This window comes from Chlorella variabilis (assembly GCF_000147415.1).
Source record: "Chlorella variabilis unplaced genomic scaffold CHLNCscaffold_2, whole genome shotgun sequence".
In the NCBI taxonomy this organism is placed as follows: domain Eukaryota; kingdom Viridiplantae; phylum Chlorophyta; class Trebouxiophyceae; order Chlorellales; family Chlorellaceae; genus Chlorella; species Chlorella variabilis.
In genome coordinates, this window is record NW_005435086.1 from 746,979 (window position 1) to 766,607 (window position 19,629).

General features: G+C 66.1%; 6 protein-coding genes across 6 annotated transcripts; 3 read left to right on the top strand and 3 right to left on the bottom strand.

Moving 5' to 3' along the window:
* Positions 1–7,702: 7,702 nt before the first annotated feature.
* CHLNCDRAFT_137732 (expressed protein) lies at positions 7,703–8,689 on the top strand (the record flags this gene model as incomplete). The annotated part of the gene is made up of 1 exon (XM_005851075.1): positions 7,703–8,689. One exon carries the CDS (start codon positions 7,703–7,705, stop codon positions 8,687–8,689), a length of 987 nt encoding a protein of 328 aa, XP_005851137.1.
* A 247-nt stretch (positions 8,690–8,936) lies between these two features.
* CHLNCDRAFT_137733 (hypothetical protein) lies at positions 8,937–9,864 on the bottom strand (the record flags this gene model as incomplete). The annotated part of the gene is made up of 4 exons (XM_005851367.1): positions 8,937–9,128; positions 9,265–9,429; positions 9,544–9,618; positions 9,838–9,864. The coding sequence occupies 4 exons, from the start codon at positions 9,862–9,864 to the stop codon at positions 8,937–8,939; spliced, it is 459 nt and encodes a 152-aa protein (XP_005851429.1).
* Positions 9,865–9,916: 52 nt separating this feature from the next.
* Positions 9,917–11,140, top strand: CHLNCDRAFT_137734 (hypothetical protein; the record flags this gene model as incomplete). Its single annotated transcript, XM_005851076.1, has 4 exons — positions 9,917–10,155; positions 10,263–10,697; positions 10,761–10,908; positions 11,066–11,140. 4 exons carry the CDS (start codon positions 9,917–9,919, stop codon positions 11,138–11,140), a joined length of 897 nt encoding a protein of 298 aa, XP_005851138.1.
* Positions 11,141–11,560: 420 nt separating this feature from the next.
* Positions 11,561–13,589, bottom strand: CHLNCDRAFT_137735 (hypothetical protein; the record flags this gene model as incomplete). Its single annotated transcript, XM_005851368.1, has 8 exons — positions 11,561–11,642; positions 11,770–11,846; positions 11,962–12,064; positions 12,160–12,269; positions 12,412–12,525; positions 12,732–12,908; positions 13,168–13,275; positions 13,485–13,589. The coding sequence occupies 8 exons, from the start codon at positions 13,587–13,589 to the stop codon at positions 11,561–11,563; spliced, it is 876 nt and encodes a 291-aa protein (XP_005851430.1).
* Positions 13,590–14,498: 909 nt separating this feature from the next.
* CHLNCDRAFT_49861 (hypothetical protein) lies at positions 14,499–16,724 on the top strand (the record flags this gene model as incomplete). Its single annotated transcript, XM_005851077.1, has 8 exons — positions 14,499–14,718; positions 14,861–14,958; positions 15,152–15,311; positions 15,481–15,587; positions 15,731–15,820; positions 16,001–16,149; positions 16,282–16,462; positions 16,647–16,724. The coding sequence occupies 8 exons, from the start codon at positions 14,499–14,501 to the stop codon at positions 16,722–16,724; spliced, it is 1,083 nt and encodes a 360-aa protein (XP_005851139.1).
* A 548-nt stretch (positions 16,725–17,272) lies between these two features.
* Positions 17,273–19,282, bottom strand: CHLNCDRAFT_56683 (hypothetical protein; the record flags this gene model as incomplete). Its single annotated transcript, XM_005851369.1, has 6 exons — positions 17,273–17,461; positions 17,677–17,820; positions 18,081–18,155; positions 18,374–18,434; positions 18,717–18,952; positions 19,124–19,282. 6 exons carry the CDS (start codon positions 19,280–19,282, stop codon positions 17,273–17,275), a joined length of 864 nt encoding a protein of 287 aa, XP_005851431.1.
* Between the last annotated feature and the right edge of the window lie 347 nt (positions 19,283–19,629).

A 19,629-nucleotide genomic window follows, 5' to 3' on the forward strand; every position in this document is an offset into this window, starting at 1 on the left:
GACACATCGCCAAACTCCCCTCCTCTCTCCCTGCACTCTCCAGCATGCTGACTCCCGCCTCGTCCCTCTGCTGCGAGCTGCCCGCGGGTCTGGCAGGTGAGGGTGCTCCAGGGCTGCTACGTTTGCCGCCCAAGACTGCTCCCAAGGCTGCCCAGGACTGCTGAGGGAGCTGCCCGCGCCTGCCTGTGGTGGGGGAGCTGCCTGGAGCTACCTGACGAGGCTCCCACTTCCCTCAAGTTAAAACACTCAACGCTGCAGGCCTGAATGGCGCCCAGCACGAGGAGCTGCCCCCAGTGACGCCCCTGGCGGTGAGCAGGCAGCCTTGGGGACAGCTGGGGGCTGCTGCAAAAACGCTGGCACAGTTTGCTGTGTTGGGCAGCTGCTCCTCTCCCATCGACCTCGGCCTGTTCTAATGCCCCTTTGTAGATGTCCTGCGGCCTGGTTGCATCCCTCCGACGAGCACTCCTTTGGGCGCGCCCACCGCGACGCTCCCGCCGCCCCGCGCGCCGCGCGGGCCGCCTCCGCCGGCGGCACCCTCCTGGACGTGCTGCTGACCAGCGCTTTGGAGGAGGTGCCCATGGTGCAGAGCCTGGCGGCCGTGCCGCTGCCGCCAGCGCTGCCCCAGGCGCCCGGCTCGCCTGCGGCGATGGTGGCACCCACCGCGCCGCCGCCGCTGCGCAGGCGTCGCCTGCTGCCTCCGCCCGAGATGCCGCCCCACGTGCTGGCCAGCCTGCAGCCCGCCAATGTGCAGCGCCCGGAGGCGATGGAGGTGCACGGCGGCAGCCTGGGCAGCACCTGCGACAGCTGCCTGGCCGACACTGCAGCCTCGCCGCTCGAGCGCCCAGCGCCCGTGCACCCCGCGCTGGCACAGGCGCTCTCCTGGCTCAGCACCGCCGCGCGCAGGGCCTGAGCCGCCGCTGCCAGAAAGGCGCAAGTAGCAGCTGCCAAAAGGCGGCATGCACACCGCAACGATCCCCGATATAAACTGCACTTGCACCGCACCACCACGCCCCCTCCCCTCGCTGTGCCGGCCCGCCAGAAGGCGGGTCGCCCTGCTGCCTCGCGCTGGGGCTCCACGCGTGACCTCATCACCTTCTGCATGAAGCATTTCGTGTGAGAAGTTATGCTTCAATTTTTGCCCATGTTTCAAGTTGACTAGCTCCCTTACCTTGCAGTTTTTCATAGCAGCAGCGCTAGCATAGCCACCCTTCTAACCACCTCTCTTGTTTCTTTCGTTTTCAGCCCAGGCTTTCATTCCCCACCTACGCAGCTAGCGATTATTGAGCGCTGCCTCCTCTTGCAAGGCGAGCGCTACGTGTTGTAACTTTACATTACAAGCGCTGCAGATGGCGACCAGGGTCCGGGAGCCCTCCCCCAGCAAGGAGCGCTGGCCTGCCGACGCTCAACCCACTGCCTTCTCTGTCGTGCTGCCCAGTGCCTGCCAGCATCGGCCTGCTTGCCCGGTGAAGGTGCATCAGCCTCCGCCCTGTGGCCCCGCCACCATGGCCAGCCCCATCACCGCCTGCGCCGCCGCCAGCAGCCGGTCGTCCACAGACCAGCGCCGCTCATCCCCCAGCGCCGCCTCCAGCACCCGCTCGTGGCGGGAGCCTGGGCCGTAGAAGGCGCGAGCCAGCGCCAGCGCCAGCCGCCTGACCTGCAGGCTCCATGGGAAGCAGCAGGGTGCGGCGGGGTGCCAGGCTGGAGTGGATGGGTACGCCCTTGGGGAGACCTCCCTTCCTGGGGCCCCGGGATGCAATGGCGGCACTGGCTCTCAACACCACACCCGCCAGCTCACCGCCCAGCCCAGCGAAAACAGCATGGCCAGGAAGGCGGGCCCCTCTGAGCCCGCGCCTCCCCCGCCCCCCTCAGCCTCCGCCGCCAGGCCGCCTGCGCCGCGTAGCAGGGCGAGCAGGAACAATCGCTCCACGTGTGTCTGCAGGGAGGCGGCTGCCTCGGCCACGCTGCAGGTCATGGAAGGCACGCAGGCAGGCAGGCAGGCAGGCAGGGAGCTCATGCGGCACGGGTGGATGGGTTGCCCAGGAGCCGCGAGCACGCTACGGTGAGGGAGCTCTGGGGATCTCTCGCTCTTCCTGGTGCTGGCGCCGAGCACAAGCGCAGCTGCTGGGCGCAGGCCACCACAGAGCCCTTCGCCTGCTCCCACCTCTCTGGCGCCAGCCGGCCCTGCACCATGGCCTGCATGCCGCGGAGGCACTCGCCCAGCTGGCGGCTCACGCGGCTCACCTGCACGGCATGGCAGGGAACAGCAGCCGCACATGCTGGCAGTCAGGGAGCGGGTCAGGGTGGAAGAGGCCTCTTCGGAGGGCAATCGCGCAAGTTCTGCAGGGGATTGCGCTGGTCGGGGCTGCTATGGTACCGCCAGCTACCTGCTGGCTGTGCTGCGCCAGCAGTGCCACATGTGTGATATGGTGAGCGTCCATACTCGAGGCAAAAGAGCTCAACACATTGAGCAGGTGCCTGCAGCACGCGGCACCAGGCGCACCCATGGGACTGGCAGGGTGAGATAATCGGCAGCAGGGACTAGTCAGGCGGGCAGGCAAACGGTCAGGCAGGCTGGGCTGCCCAACCTGCACAGCCTCTGGGCGCGGAAGGCTGCAGCTGGTGCGACGCGGTGAGGCCAACCGAAGGGGCGCCACTCAAACCTCAGAGTGGCGATGATGGGAGCCATGCCGCTGATGGTGTTGTTGGCCTGCAGGAGGCAGTACTGGCGGATCACGGCAGGCAGGGAGGAGGGAGACGGCCTCCAGTCCTGGCTGCCTCAGGCAGGAGCCCTTGCCCCAGGCACGCACCTGCCACGCCCGGAACAGCAGGCGGGTGTACATGGGGCCCAGCAGGTGCTCGCAATCCGCCACGATCGACGGCCCCACCGGCGCCTTCAGCTGGCGCACAGCTCTCTGCACGGCCTTGCGGCTGCCGCCGCTCATCGCTGCGGGGTCGGGGGGCAGGACGACGAGCGAGGGCTGCTGCCCCAGCTGCAGCCGCCGCATGCTGGTGTGGCGCTGCGGCAGCCCTGCTGTGCCTGCTGTGCCCTCAACCGGCCTGTGCGGTGTGGAGGGAGCCTCCACGTCTGTTGCTGGTGCCTCCAGTGGAGGACTCTGCTGCACCTGCTGGAAGGGGCTGGCCTCTGCATCGGCAGGCACAGCCTCCGCGGCATCTGCTACTGTTGAGCCTTGAATGCCGGGCGCCTCCTGCTGGCGTCGACGAGGGACGTGGCCCTCAGCTACCACTGTTTGGTTGCCGGCGGCGATGCCAGAGGCGCCTCGGCTGCTCCCTTTGCTGCATGGGTGCCCGCTCCCCTCCCTGCCACTGCCAGGGATGATCTCGCCGATGGTTTCCTCGGCAGCGCTTGCCAGCTGGCCCAGCGCCACCGCCATCTGTTGTCGCAGGATGGAGTGGCTGGTGACGGGGAAGAGGAGAGTGACGGCCAGGAACTGAATGGCAATCCCCACACCCGTCATCGCAACCCGCCAGAGCGCCTGCAGGAGGGCAGGAAGAGGATCAAGTTCATGGCCTAGCTGACAAACAAAGGCCTCCAAATGTGGCTTGTCTGACCAGATTCCACAGCACAGCATCCTGAGTGTATGCCACCAGAGCGACGGCGGTCACGGTGATGCAGAACGTTATCTGCAGTCAGCAGGGTACACGAATTGAGAACCTGCTGGAATACCAGGGTGCAGCCCTGCATAACCCACGCCTGCCTGCATGTAGGTGTGGGAGGGAGTGCGGGCCGCAGCAGCTCCAGCAATGCCACATGCCAGTGCCAGCAGAACAGAGGACAGAATAAATTTCTGCTTGCAGGGGAGAAGAGGGATGGAGGGGTATCAACCCGTGTACAACTGGACAAGCACGCAGACAAGCTGTGCCTGACAGGGAGCCATGCCTGCGGGTGGTTGGCGTGGCTCAGACCGGTGCAAAGCACGACGAAGAAGAGAATTGCCAGGCCCACTGCTGCGCCCCCCAGCGTGCCCGCCAAGCGCAGCAGGCCCTTCTTTATGCTGCTGCCGGCAGAGGCCTCGAACAGAACCGTCACCACGATCATCTGCACCAGCTCAAGTAGCAAAGGACAGGTTACGCCATCAACGACAGCAGGTAATGCAGCAGAACGTACCGCCCAGACGGGTCGTCCTGCCAGAGCAGTGTAAGACTCGGCAGCAATCTGTAGAAACATCACCGCCAGGAAGCAGGCGGTGAACTGCAGGGCCAGCCGAAGCTGCTGTTCGCTGGCAGGAGCCACCCGCAGCAGCCAGCGCCAGCCGCGCCGCAGCCAGGCGACGCCCGCGGGATGCTGCCGCGCCGGGTGCGGCTTGGCTGCCGTGATTGTGCGCTGCGAGAGGCGTGCCAGCAGCTCCCGCTTCTGGTCCGCTGCAGAGACCAGGGCATGCCCGCAGGTAGCTTCAGACATTGGGGCTGGCCAACAGCAGTGTGGCAGGAGGTGGAACCAGCAAGGAAGTTAACCGGGCACCCCTTTCCTGCCGGCTCCATGCATTTGACTCACCAGGCAGGTGCACAGCTTCCTCCATCAGAACCTCCAACTCCCCGGATGTGCCCCGCACAGCACGCACCTCAGGCAACCGCGAGCTGCTGCCGCTGCTGCCGCTGCTGCTGTCGATGCTGACGATGGAGTCCCGCAGCACCGCCATGCTATCCCGGCCATGATCCTACATCCACACAGCATGGGGTGCATCAGAATATGAACACCATCTTGACGTCGTGATGATGCACGTGGAATCAGGGGTCCTCGTTACCTGGCCCCGCAGCTCCAGGCTGGCTAGCAGCTGGGCGTCCCAGTCTGGAAGCCGTTCAAAGCAGGCCTGGGCCTCGGCAGCGCCACGCGGCTGGTCACGGGCCAGCGCGGCGGGCAAAACGCGGTAGCACTTGCGCAGCTGCAGAGCAGGGAGGGCGCCGACCCAGATGACGATGAATGGCTGCCGGGAGTCGAACAGGCACTACGCGCAAGGCACAGGCAGCATGTCCTCTGCCACTCCACGTTCCCACCCTTGCCGCAGCCGAGAAGATGAGAGAGAAGAATGTGCTGAACGTCAGGGTGCGCGGCTCTGACCGGAGCTCATCTGCGGTGCTGGCAGCTGCCTCTCCCAGGCGCAGGAATTGGATGTGCAGCTGCTCCAGGGCCTGCACCAAGTACCAAATGACGCACAGGCCGACATGTCGGACGCAGAGCGGCCTGTCGTCTGCCCCCCTTTTGCACCATCCTTCCTTGCCTGCAGGGCGTGGCCGATGGGTTCGTTGCTCTCCAGACTGCCGGCCACCGCAGAGCAGCAGGCCTGGAAGGCCGTTGCCACGGCCAGCAGCTGCTCGCGGTGGTGGTGGCACAGCGCAGCATTCAGCGTTCCCGACTGGAGCGGGTAGAGCAACATGCTGGTGGCACTGCATCTCAGCAAGCTTTGGCCACCATTCGGCCTCCATTTCAATGGCAAGCAGAAGGATTGATCAGCAGCGCAGCGGGCTTGATGGCTTACTTGCCTGAGCAGGGAGCGAGCCAGCACAGACAGCTTGAAAAAGGGCACGAAGGGCAGGAGGTGGGTTTTTCGGTACACGTCAACCTCCCAGCGAGCCGACGACACAAACGTGGTGGCAGCCTGTGCAAGGGCAGCAAGCACACCAGGCAGGCACGTGACGCAGCACACGGGCCCTTGCAATGCTGCTGTTGGATGGCGACAGCACGACTGGCTGACAGCTGTGGTCCAGCAGTCTCGGCAACTCACATGGCAGGCCGTGCCTGCGGCGCTCGACTTTTGGTGCAGCGGCCAGATACGGGAGTAGAGGCCCGAGTCGATGCTGAGCTGGCCTTGAGGCTTGCCGCTGGCCAGCACCAGCCTGCCATGCACATCCACATCGCCGCTCAGCAAGTCCACCGCCTGGTGCATGAGCTCCCCGGTGCCCCGCAGGGCTGCCGCCAGCTGCCGCCGCGCCAACAAGCCTGCACGGTCGCAGGGCAAGGCGCAGGGCGTCCTTGTTGCACCTGCTCCCGTTGGTAGGGAAAGGCCGTCGCCCGGCTGCCCAGCAGCCGGCAGGCAAAACTTAGCTTGCCTGCGGGTGTGGGAGTCACCAGCTCGGATGCTAGCACGGCAACAATTCCCGAGAAGGAAGCATACATGACAAGATACAGGGGAAACTTCCAGAGCTGGCCCCCAGGCGCATGGTAGCTTCCACAGACGGTCAGCGTGAAAACCATGGAAGCAAAGAGCATGGGGAATCTCCACTCTGGCGAGGAGAAGCGCTGGATGGTGAGGCAGAAGGCGACGGGGCTGCTGAGCGCCAACAGCACAGCTGCCTGCACAGCCATGTCGCAAAGCAAGGCAGGCGTGATGTATAGCGTTGTGCCACCATTAAAAAGGAATCGCCGCACTTGCATCAGGCATGCATGCCCTTGCCTTGGTGACGCTATCTGAATATCCGCCGCAGGCGGCCAGCGTCAAATACTCCACCGCCAGCGCCAGGCTGGCGCCCAGCGCCGCAGCTGGCACCAGGTGCAGCACGAGCAAGGTGGCGGGCTTGGAGGCCATATTGCGAGCCAGAAGCATGACGGAAGTATATATCACGATTAGCTGGATGGGGCAGGCTTGAGTGGCAGGCAGTGTGGTGCATCCAGGGAGCAGGCAGTGGGGCTATACGCGAACAAGCTGCTTGCCTGCGGGTTGACAAAGTTTGGGTCCAGCGAAAAGGTGTCCCAAGCAGGTGGGTAGCTCCATGCGGCCATTATGAGCAGCACGGCCGCCGCCACCTGCGTCAGCATACAAGGGACGAGTTGCCGTGAAGGAAGACGGCCGAGCGCCACCGACCCAAGCGCTGCAGTGCACACCATGCGCTCCACAGGACACCACGCGCCACAGCAGCACATTCCTGGGCTCCCCAGCGGGCGTGATGCCTTGTGAAAGTCAGCTTCAGCTTGGCCCAGCGCACCGCTGCCAGCAGTTTGCCAAACAGGGCACCCATGGTCGTGAAACTGCGCAGCAGCTCCTGCTGGCTCTATGACGAGACTAGATGCTATGACGAGAGTAGAGGTTCTGGAGGCGCCGCCTCGTTGGCAGCCGCCAGGCGGCGCGCTGCGGCGGCCCTCATGCCGGCCCCGGCACCCCGGCTTGTGGCACTTCACTAGTCGCCTGCATGCCCCTCTTTTGCGTCTTGAGCCGCGAAAGCCTTCAAGTCCCCCACCTCCCAGGCTCCCACCCACCTCCCACACAAGCGCCCTTGAAAGCAGCGTCGCAGTGATGCTTGAACCAGAGAGAGAGAGGCAGCTGGCTGAGGGAGCTCAGCTCTGCGCTCACGCGGTCTACTCGTTTCTGCACGCTTGCCAGGCCGCGTGCGCTTCGCTGAACCAGTCGCTGACCCATGTCCAGACTGGTGCGTGATCGCCGTGAGGAGGCGCTTCGGGCGATGTGTGGGTGCATGCCCGACATGCCCGCCACCACCGCTCGGCCGCCCACCCTGCTGCAGGTTTCGGGCCGCTTCCGGTGCTCCACACCATCCCCCTGCCGCTGCGGCTGCCCGCGTCTGCTACGGAGCAGCAGCTGGGCACGCCTGTGAAGGAGGTGCGCCAAGTGGGTGCCAGCCGCCCATACGCCCGATCACACCGCCCACACCCGTCCCCGCCTCTCAGCCCGCCTCTTGAGCCGCATCTTTCTTTCCGCTGTTTCAGGCCCCCAAGTCCCTCTCCTTCCCAGCCATGGCCGCCGATTCGCACCTGTGGGACCCCGCGGCAGCGCTCTTCCAGCAGCACCTGTGCCCGGCGCCGGGCAGCGGCGGCGCCACCCGCAGCACGGGCCGCGCCGGGCAGCGCCGCGGCTCGGGCCACCACTCGCCGCCCAAGCAGCCGCCGCCGCTGTTTGACGCGGCGCCGCAGCAGCACCATGCGGCCGTGAATGGAGGTGGCTGGCTGGCCAAGACCGGCAGCAATGTGGAGCACCTGCATGCGGGCCTGGTGCACTGGGCCTCAGAAGTGAGTGCCAACATGGTGGCCCTGGGAGCCACACCGGTGCCCGGCCCAGCGCCGGCAGCAGCAGGCAGCCCATTGAGCAGCCCGCGCGCCGCAGCCCTCATGGCCGTGTGCCGGGAGGAGGCGGAGCAGGGGCAGCAGCAGCCCCAGCCCCTGGCGCGCCTCACCTCCAACCTCTCCAGCCACTACTCGGCCTGTCCGCCGGGCGGCGAGGCGGCAGCAGGGGTGGCAGCGGCAGTGGCACCGGGCGGCTCGCTGGTCAAGCAGAAGAGCGACCTTGCTGACCTGGCGCAGCTGGCAGAAGAGGAGTACCAGGCGGCGGCTGTGGGTGCTGCGACAGCGGCTGCCCGGGCCGGTGGGCAGCAGCAGAGGCAGGCTGCGCCCGCGCAGCCGCCCAGCGACACCGCCAGCCAGGAGCATCAGCAGCAGGATGGGGCCGGCGCGCAGGCGCAGCACAGCGGCGCCGAGCTGGGCTGCAAGCGGGAGAGCGAGAGCGAGGAGAGCAAGGCGGAGGGCAGGCACCCGCCGACCAAGCGCCAGCGCATTGGCACCGACTCGCCGCAGCAGGACAGCACCGATGCAGCGCCAGCCTCTGGAGGCGTGGCTGCAGCCGTCGCAGGCGCGGCAGAGGCAGCCGTGGCAGCCCACGAGCAGCCAACGCTGGCCCCAGCTGCGCCGGTGGCATCCCTGGCTACACAGCGGCGGCTTAGCCTGTGAGGATGCACGTTTAGAGAAGAGATCCCCGGCTTGTTTGGTCACCATAGTGTGAGCCATCACATGTACTTTGATGTCTGCTGCTGCTGAGAAAAGCAACTGTTACAATCCGCCGAGATCAGATCAGAGAGCGAAACCAAGAAAGTGGTACGAGTGCGTGAGGTGGGACCCAGCCGGCCGTGGCGGAATTGGGATGGCGGCAGCCCCGCTGGCCACCTGGCCTGCACCGCCGGTCCCTGCCTGGCGCCACTCAGTAGCCGTCCAGCTTGTCCATGCGCTCCGCCTCCTTGTTGGCGCTCTGCACCGCCTTGAAGAACAGGAAGGCGGAGGTGGGGAGGCCGGTGATGGCGAAGAAGCCCAGGATGGGTGTGTAGAGCGGGGAGTCGGGCTGGATGACGTCAAACACGGGGCGCTGGTTGGCGTACTCGAAGATGGAGCCCACCTGCGGGGCAGGCACGGCAAGGCAATCAACGTAGGCGAGCCTGCCTACGGTTACGGCCCGCGGTGTAGTGCGGGGTGCTGGTGCCACCAGTGGCCAGGCAGGCGTCGAGATGGGCCGACCGCCACAACGCGCTCACCGCTGCGATGGCGGTGAAGGAGGAGAAGAGGAGGTAGGCGCCGAAGGGCAGGTCGAAGCTGCCGCCCTCCTCCTTCTGCAGCTGCCGCTCGCGCTCGCGGCGAACCCAAATGGGCTCCTCCTCTTGCTGCTGCTGCTGCTGCTGCGGGGCTGGTGGCGGCGCTGCCTGTGATAGGTAAGGTGAAAGCAAGGGTCTCTCATGCGGAGCAGACAGGCCAACAGAACAACTATAAACCGGGCGGGTAGCAGACGAGAGGTGGCGGGTGGCGGCGGCGCCTACCTGCTGGGCGGCCGGCTCGCTGCTGCTGTCGTCCTCTGCCCGCGTCACATGCTGCCAACTGCGGCGCTGCGGCAGCTGTGTGGTGAAAGGGCGGCTGCTGCTGGCCAGGGCCGGTCGGTGGGCTGTGCAGTGCTGCAGCCCCGCTGCCGCTGGCGCGAGTGTGCAAGCTAAGGACTGCATGGTGAATCCGGTGGCAGCGGGGAGCAGTCAATTGGGGCATGGGGGCGACCAGCCGAGGCCCCAATCCTGCGCTCTGCTGGCAGGATTTCGCGCAGCAGGGATTGGAATGCTCACTAACGCCTCATTATCGTTGCCAGGCATTGTCCCCAAGCTTGATCCTCACCAGCCAGCCTCTGAAGGCACACCTCGGGAGATGGCGCTGTCGCAGCGGACCTGCTTTGCGGGGCCCTCCTGCAGCCGGCCCCTCACATCCGCGGCATTGCGGTTTCGTAGATGTCGGGCCCAGTGCAGTAGCAGCTGCACCACTGACAGCACCTTGCAGCCCGGCAGCTCGCCCAGGCCCTCTGTGGCCCGGCAGCTAGCGACAACGGTGCAGCAAGCGGCAGCAGCGATCAGGGAGCAGCGAGCGGCGGCCAGCGACACGCTGTGCAGGTAGGGTGCCGGCCGCCGCCGCCAGCTTGTCAACAGTGCGGTGGCCCGCTCCTTACAGAGGCTGTCCTTGTTGCGACTACCTTCCCCTCCCTTCCATCCCGCCACAGGCTGCTCGGCGGCAACCAGCAGCAGCTGGGCAGCTTGCTGCTGTGCGCGGCAGCGGCGGCAGGGCCCTTGCGCAGCAGCGCCAGCAGCGTGTGGGCGGACCTCGCCTCCAACTATGTCTTCTGCGTCGGCTTCTGCGGCTGGTTTCTGGCCCAATTCCTCAAGATCTTCACCAAGCGCTACAAGACGGGGGTGTGGGATGCCCGCGCTTTCTTCGACTCCGGCGGCATGCCCTCCTCCCACTCCGCCCTCTGCTCTTCCGTCACCACCGCCATCGCCATGCAGCAGGGCCTGGGCAGCCCGCTCTTCGCCGTCGCCGTCTGCTTCAGGCACGCCCACGCCGGCCATGCCCGCTGCCATCCCGTTCTCTGCTATGCAAACTGCCCCGGCGGCGCCGAGCAGCACTGGCAGGCAACCACAGGCGCCCCGCACCAGCAGTGGCTGGCTTGGCCCTTCCCTCACTCCTCCGCGCTCCCCTCCCTGCCCCTCCTGTCCTGCAGCGTGATTGTGATGTACGATGCGATGGGCATCCGTCGGCACGCAGGCCTGCAGGCGGAGCTGCTGAATGTGGTGGTGGGGGAGGTGCTGGAGGGGCACCCCATGAGCGCACGCAAGCTCAAGGAGGTGCTGGGCCACACGCCGCGGCAGGTGGGTGGATGGGGTGGCCGCCAGGGCGCACGCTGTGAGGACCCGGCGGCATGCAGCCTCTGGGAGCCCAACAGACGGGATGCTTGCGCTTGTATGGATGGTTGCCATGCCTTGTGCGAGGGCCCAGCATGCCAGCTGCCGCTCTCTGGCTCTGCAGGTGTGTGCCGGCATGGTGCTGGGCATACTCGTGGGCCTGCTGTTCCCCATTTTGAGCGGAATTGCTCCAGCTTGAAGCATCATCTCGCTGGGACCAGGTCCCAAGCGCCTGTGGTGCAGCGTCACTATCTTTTTCACAAGGACAAGCACTCTTGCCGTACTTGATTTTCCTGCAACCCTGCTCCCCTCCACCCCTTGGCTTTTGATGCGTCACTCTGGCAAGTGACCGGGTCTTTTGAACTCGCCTGTTGCCCCCTATTCATTCAAGATACACTCATTCCAACATTTCACCAGCCTCTGCGCTGTTGGCCCGGCCGGGTGATGTAAACAGATGTGAAGCGGTCCGCAAGTGCGGATGTTCAAATGTGTGGGAAAACAGCTGAGGCACAAGCAACAGAGTGAGGATCAGAAAAGGCAGTACAAAAATGCCATGCATCTGTGTCTGCTGCAATCAGGGGTGGTCAGTGCGGGGGCTGCTGTTGCACAAGCGCTGCCGTCACCAGGCCGCCTTCAGGCCCAGCCGCTTCAGTTCCAGCCCCACCATCGGCTGCCCCTCCACAATGGGCAGCTCGCGGGGCCTGTGGCAGGGCACAGCACGGCAGGCAGGGCCGCCAATGAGGCGCAGCATGAACTAGCAGATCCTCCCCATACATCCCCTCCCCGTGCCGCACATGCAGCGGCAATACACTGCGGCAATAAACTCACAGCGCAACCAGGCCTGCCGCTCGCAGTTGTGTGTTGCCCTCATAAAAGTCGCCGGCGTAATTGAACTCCAGGCCAGCCTGTGAAGAGGGGCAGAATGGGTGCTGTGGAAGTCACGTTGTGGCTGGGTTGCCAAGAGGTCTCAACCGTTAAGGAGCCCGCCAATGCACCCAGGCAGGCCAGCCAGGTGAACACCTGCGTCAGCTGCACCCCGTTGTGCTGCATGTTATCAATGGACATCAGCAGGCGGGCTGGAGGTTGATAGAAGGTGGTTATTCCCTCCAGCGGGCACTCGTAGCTGGGCGCAGGGAGGGCAGCAGGCACGTGGGGTGAGGGGGAAGCCCAGCGCCTGCACGCTGTCGCTGCTGAGGCCCATCCCCCGCCCGGCCGCACCTGAGCCGCACGCCCCAGCTGCCCTCGGGCAGTGCCAGGCGCTTCTGGATCTTGAGTGCGGGGTAGGGCAGCGCCTTGATGGAGAGGATGTCTCGGAACTTGAGGCGCACCTGGGGCGGGAGGCAGGGGCGCGGTGCAGGGCGGGATTCATGAGGCGAGGCGGGCCTGTCAGGGCGCAGGCAGTGCATGCATGGTGTGGTGTAGGGGCCAGCCGGAGCTCCCTCAGGGCCTGCCCTCTCCCCACCCGCCCACCTGCGGCTGCAGCTCGGCCGTATCCAGCTCAAACGCCAGTCCAAACCCAAAGTCGAGGGTGGGCACCTGCCCCTTGAGCCCCGAGGGGCGCTCCACCTCCACCTTGGGCCCAAACTGAGGCAGGCAGGCAGGCAGGCAGCGTGCAGGGCGTGGATTAGCGCCATGGCACAGCATGGCAGGGCGAGGCGTTGCGGGAAGGAAGACGAACCCGCAGCAGCAGGGGCAGGGAGCATCGCCACCAAGGGCGCGGGCGGTTTGCCAGGGCAGGTGGCCCCTTCCATGGTGCCGCCCCACCGCCAACGCCACAGGCTGCCACCCACCTGCAGGTGCCGCAAGACCTTCACCCGCGCCCCCGTGTTCATGAAGCCGACACTGGGCAGGTCATAGAGAGGCGCGCCGCCGCCCCGCGGCCCACCATAGCCGCCGCCGTACCCACCGCCGCTGTAGGCCCCCGGCGGCGGCCCTGGAGGCGCCTGCCCATAGAATGCCGGCGGCGGCTGCGGCCTGGATGGCGGCCTGCCTCTGCATCAAGAGGCAGGCACGGCAGGCAGGCAGAGCAGAGCAGGTTCAGGCCGGCATCTGGCACAGCCCCGGCGGATCCACATTGTGCCAGGCAGTGCCGGTAGCAAGCACCCGGGCAACGAGGCACGCCTGCAGCAGCCGTGTCCATCCCGAAGCACCGCCTCCCCCAATCGGCAGCCAGCCAGCGACGTGCCTGTGCCTGCCGCTGGGCTGTGCGCTGGCGTCTGGCTGCACCCGCCACAGCGTGTCCCCTGGCGCCCCGCCCTTGAACAGCTTGCGCTTCAGGTCGATGCTGAGGGTGCCCTTGGTCTTCTTCCACAGGTTGTGCAGCGCCACCAGGCCCTGCGGTCAGCGGAGCGCGGCGGGTGAGGCATGGGGGGAAGCGCCGGTACGGGCTGAGCGGCACCGCGGTGGGTGGCACCGTTGAGCGCCAGCCACTCCACAAGCCGGGGCATTCTGTCACGGTCGCCGAACACCAAGCTACATGCACACCCATGTGACAGCGGCAGGAGGAGGGCGGCAGCTGGGGAAGGCAAAAACAGGCGGCGCACCAGCGGTGCCGGAGGCACTTCAATCTCCGCCCCGCGAGGGGTGCGCCCCACGGGTTCCTGGGGCGCCCGGGCGTACTCGGGACCCAGCTCCTGCGATGTCGCCATGGGAGGGGCGCTGGTGGGCCTTGTAGGGGCTGCTGCGTCTGCAGTCGTGTTGAGGTAGAGCGAGCGGGACGGTGGGCTGCTGCACATGAGTCCGATGGGAACGATCCAACTGCCGACAGCTGTGATAGAGCCCAAAGCTGTGCCTGGCTCTGAGCCTACTCACTGCCAGCGGGGCATTGGCAGAGTTGTCTCGTGGCCTACGAAGGCGCTTTGGAGGGGCCCGCAACAGCGTCTCAGACATCCGCCCCGCCCCAGCAACAGCTCCCCTTGGTGCATGTGACGAGACCAACATGGGCAGTGGCAAACTAGAGGTGCGGCGGTCTCCCACAAGCTGCGTAACACACTGGAAACTGCACTGACTCGCAGGGTTTGGTCTGCAGGCGTTCAAATTCAGTCTCTACGTCGCCATTCCAATTTGCCTCACTGCCGCCGTGGTGATGAGGGAGGACGTGCTTCAGGCCATCATCAAGAGCGTGAGTTCTCCCTGCACCATTTGCCGATCATTCTGCCCTGCTCCTCCTCGTGGCAGCGCTGCACCAAACTCCCGCTCACGGTGCAGAGGTCCTACGTAGTGTACCCGCCCAGCGACGTGACTGACGACAAGATCCAAGAGGTGGGTGCGTTGGGCGATGCAGCAGGACCCGGAGTTGGTGCTTCCAGCCGATCATGTTGCTGCTGGCGCGGTGGCGCCCTGCTCTCTGCTGACTGCTCCCCTGGACCTCCCACCCGCTTCAGCTCCTCAAGCAAGAGCGGGAGCGCAAATATTGAGGCCCTTTAGCCTGCAGCTAGTCCTGGCATCGGCCGCAAGCAGCCCTTGTGCTGGCGGCAGCGGCAGCAGCAGCAGGAACGCAAGCAGCGCTGCTTTTCGCTGCTGCTTAGGTTATTAGAGGCAGCCCCAGCTCTAGAGCCATGGTGTGGACCAGCCCCCGGCGCAAGCCTGCCACCAAGCGGCGGTGCCTGGTCACGGGAGGCTCGGGCTTTGTGGGGCGCCACCTCGTGTCGCAGCTGCTGGACAGCGGGCGCTGGGATGTCACCGTGTTTGATGTGCGGGCCGTGGAGGGCGAGGAGTGGGCCAAGTACATTGTGGGAGACCTGCGCAACGCCCAGCAGGTGGCAGACGCCTGCCAGGGTGAGAGCAGCCGCCGCCGGTGGCCAGGACAGCTTGCCGTGCCACAGCCGCGTCGGTCTGGGGTGGTTGGTGGGTATGGCAGCCGCCCTGAGCCACCCTGGGCCACCCCTGTGCGCCCACACGCCATTCGGTGCCCCTGCAGGCATGGACACAGTGTTCCATGTGGCCACTGCCGCCCCCACCGCACACAACAGCCTGAACGAGGCTCTCATGAGGGACGTCAATGTCGGTGGCACGCAGGTGGGATGATGAGGGGTGGGGATGGACTGAGCAGGTGGCAGCATCGGCAGCAGCACAGGCACCATCTGGCTGCGACGGGAGGGGTGGCAGCCGCTACGTGCACTGTCGTGCAGCAGCCGGCACACAGCCCAGGCTGGCTGCTGAGCAGGGTCGATCAGCCTGCCTGCGTGCGTTCCCTCTGTTCCGTGTGCAGAATGTGATTGACGGCTGCGTGGCGGGCGGCGTGGCACGCCTCGTCTACACCTCGTCTGCCTCGGTGGTGTTTGAAGGGCGGGACCTGGTGCTGGTTGACGAGAGCCAGCGGTATGCCGCCAGGGCCGCCGTTGACTACTACACCCACACCAAGATTGAGGGTGAGCTGGAGCGGCCAGGAACCAGGATGCGGATGATGGGGAGGTGTGGGCGCTGCTGCTCCGTGTGCACCGGCTGCAGGCTGCTCTGCCGGCCGCCCGCTGCACACCAACCCTCACTGACACCCATTTCTTGCCCGGCCGCCTCCGGCGATTGCCCCTGACCCCGCAGGCGAGAAGCTGGCCCTGGCGGCCAACGGGCGCGGCGGGCTGGCCACTTGCTCCCTGAGGCCCAGCGGCATCTTTGGAGAGTACGACACGCTCATGGTGCCCACCACGGTGGGTTGGTTGCCTGTGAGGCTGTGTTGCTGGGTGTGTTGCGGGTCTGTTTTTCAGACGGTGCCACGGTGGCTGCTGCCGCCCTTCCCTCGCTAGGCACACATGGCGCCCGCCTGCATCCGCCTGCCCCTGCCTGCCCGCAGGTGCGCAACGCGGCCCGCGGCAAGCTCAAGTACATCATCGGCAGCGGACGCAACGAGATGGACTGGACTTACGTGGGCAACGTGGCGCAGGTGGGGATGGGAGCGCCTTTGTTGCGGTAGCACACGGCAGGGCAGAGGGCAGGGAGGGTGGTGGCTGAGGCTGCCGCATTTGCCGCGCTGCTGCCGTGCCGGCTTCCTGGCCAGCTGGCCGCACCTGCTGCGCGTCGTGGCTGGAACCGGCGCCCCTCACCACACCTCGCCCACCTGCAGGCCCACATCGAGGCGGCCGAGGCGCTGGAAGGGCCCGACTGCCCGCTGGGCGGGCGGGCCTACTTTGTGACCAATGACGAGCCGCGCACCTTCTGGGGCTTCATGGGCGACGTCTGCGAGGGCATGGGCTACCCGCGGCCGCACGTCAAGTCGGTGGCAGCGCCAGCACCGCTGCCGACAGCGGGGCAGCGGCTCGGGAGTGCAGGGCTTGCCCGCCGTGCTGCGACCCATGCTGGCGCTGGTGCTCACGGGCCCTCTCCCCTCTGGTGCATCCCTCGCAGGCTGCCCTTTGGCCTCATCTACTTCATCGCCCTCATCGTGCAGCTGCTGGTGGTGCCGCTGTGCCGCCTGCTGGGGCGTGACATGCAGTCTGACTTCACGCCCGCCCGCATCAAGATCACGGCCACCAACCGCACCTTCTCCTGCGCGGCCGCCAGGCGCGACTTCGGCTACACGCCAAAGGTGTGCTGGTGTGTGTGCGGGGGACACGTGCCGCATTGCGGGTGGCGCGTGTGCCGCCTGGAGTAGGGGCCACTGCATGCCTCCATGCTCAGCGCGTGTTCTGCGGCACACAGCGTCTGCTCCCTTATTGCATGCGATCCCACCATCGTTGGCCGTGCCCTGCTGCCTGCTCGACTTTGCACAGGTTCCTGTGGACGAGGCGTTGAAGCGCACGCTGAAGCACTTTGCGCACCTGCACGCCAGCAAGCAGAAGAAGGGCTGAGGAGGCCTGGCGGCGATGGTGGCGCCGCCGTGTGACTGCTGCTTGGAGTCCTTTCGCTCTGAAGTTGGTTATTCATTCAATTGCTGGCTGCTGTCGTTTCGAATTTGTACATGAGAGACTCTTTTATCATCAATGCACGTGGGGTTCCTTGTGGCCGGGTGGTGGCTACTGCTCTTCTGCCTGTCTGCGCATCCCCGCCTGAGTCATGGCACGTGCAGCTGATGTGCTGTGGCAGCTGCACATGGCGCGCTGTCCGCCTTGCTTCTTGGCAGGCGAAGGGCGGCTGCCTCTATCAGTGCTCCTGCAGTGCTCTTGCAGCAAGCTGCTGCAGCTCCGGCTGCGGCGAGGACTTCAGCCATCGCATTCGACAGCCGCACTGCTCAGGCTGAGGAACCAAGCCACGCCAGGTGAGGACACGCTTCGCTTGGGTGCATACCATGTTTGAAATGTGGTTTGCAATGCTGAGAGCAAAAATCAAGGGAGAGTTGCCGTCATCCTAACAGCTTAAAGAGTCATCCACATGCATCTCTGGGAGCTGCCGGCGTGCGTCACGCGGTGATGGCAGAGGCAGCGCGGTCGAAGGCAGCCTCCCCCTCCTCGGTGCGCTGCACGATGGCGTGGCTGGGCGCCACCAGCTTCAGCTGGCTCATGTAGCGCGCCGCCGACTTGCCCAGGTGCAGGGAGACGGCCACCAGGTTGGCCAGTGTGTCGCCGTCCTTGGGATTCTTCTCAAACGCCTGCAGGCAGGGCAGGCAGGCAGCGCCGCCACCGCGTCGACACAGCCCACATCGCAGCGAAAAAACAGGCACGGCAGGCTGGGGAGGCTGACGCTGGGGCTAGCACGCTGCTTGCATTCTGGGGAGCTGGCGGGGGATCAGACGCTTTCTGGCCATGCTTCGACTGCTTGACTGCCCTCTGCAGCCACCACCCACCCACACCCCCACACACCCACCTGCAGCAGCTCCGACTCGGCATCCTCCCACCGCCCCATGCGCATCTGGCAGGCGGCCAGCCCGTTGTGCAGCCGCACCGTCCAGCTGAACTTGTCGCCCAGCTCCTGGAAGATGTAGAAGGCCTCCTGCACCTTGGCCCCGCCCTGCGACAGGCATGGCATGGTAGGGAGGGAGGAGGCCAGGGGGCAGGTGAGGGACAGAGGGAGGAGCAAGGCGGGCAGAGGGGAGAGGCAGGGGCAGGGTGGAGAGGCCGGGGTGAGGCGAGGTGCAGCAGTGGCAAGCAAGCAAGCAACATTGGGATCTTGCTCCCACCGCACCACAGTAACTCTGCAGCGCAGCGCTGCGCCAACTACTCCCGCTTTGCCCCGTGGGCCAACCCACGCCCCTGCGCCAGCCTGCGCACCTGGTGCAGCCCCACCCACGCCGCCGCCAGCTGCGACAGCGTTGCGTCGTCGTCCACCGCTGACATCGCCTTGACCTGCGGCGGTGGCAGCGGCGGCCAGGCTCAGCTCAGCGTCGTGTGCCCGCACCGGGTGCACAGCAGGCACAGCAGGAGCAGCTGGATGGGGAGTCTGCCTGGGGATGCAGAGATGCCAGACGCGAGCTGGCAAGCCAGCTCACTCCAAGCTGGCACGCATGTGCTCTCCCAAACTGCCACTACCACCACAGACAACCCCAGACACCAGCCCCACACACCTGCTTCTCCGCCTGGTCCACTCGGTCCATCTTGAGGTACACCTGCACACACAGCGCCATCCTGCAGGCAGCAGGGCAGGGCACACGAGGCGCAACAGGGCAGTCAGCGAGAGGTGGGGAGCGTACAGCGCCTGCCTGGGTAGGAGGACTTGAGTGGGGCCACACAACTTTCACACTTCCTGCCTGCCCAAACTCTGCGGCCCGTATGCTGCCATCCCTTGTCCAGCCGTCTGGCCGCCTGCCTCCCTGCCAGCAAGCTGGGTGCCCGCTGCGCACGGCCCTCCCGCACGCCGGCCAGCCAGCGACCCTTCAGCACGCCTGATCAGAGTGCACCGCGACTCACATCTCCAGGCTGCCGCCGGTGTGGCACGCCTTGAGCGCCTCCACGTAGTTCTCCTCCAGCGCATACAGCATGCCCGCCACCAGCAGCACAGTAGAGTTGCTGGCCGCTGCGGGGTCGGTCAGCCAGCTCGCCGCCGCCTCCAGCGCCGCCTCCCGCTGGTCCTTCATGTAGAGAGCCAGGGCCTTGACCGCTTGCAGCGACATGGGCGAGGCCCCCGAGATCTCCGACATGACGAGCTGCAGGCGGCAGGCGTGTGGGGGGGTCAGGCAGTGCTTGGGACAGAGCAGAAGGCATGGGGAGGGGTGGGAGGCGGTTGCGGCGTGGCGGTGGTGTGGGCGCCCCGCTGCCGGCAGGCCGTTGTCGGTGGCCGCCACCCGCCGGACGCCTGATAAGCCCCTCCGCCGCACCTCATAGCTGCCCAGCTCGATGTAGGAGCGATACACAAACACGTCCCGCTCGATCTTCTCCGCCTCGCTCAGCCCCGTGAGCTGGCTGGCCTCGCTGATTGCGGTCTGGAAGGCGCCTATGTGGAAGGAGTTGCGCAGGCCAAACAAGGGGTCCCCCATTGTTCCGCTGTCGCCGCGATCGCTGGGGCCGAGGCAGGCGAGGTGGGACTCCGCACGAGACTGCAACACTGGCAGTGCAGCACGGAGCGCGCCATTTGCCCGGCGGCATGGCCATTCTTCGTCTTTCCAGCAATTAATGCAGGTAGGCAGACCCGCCTTGCCACCCCGTCGGCGCTGCTTACACACATTGCAAATCGTAAACCGTCATTCTGGCCTCCCAACGTGCCACTAACTCGCCAGGTGGGAATGCGGGGCGAGGCATGACTGGGAAAACTCAGCAGCGGGGCCGCACCTCCCAGCAAGCGCCGGGACCCGGGCGGCAGCATGTTGGGCGGCGCAGCGGCGGC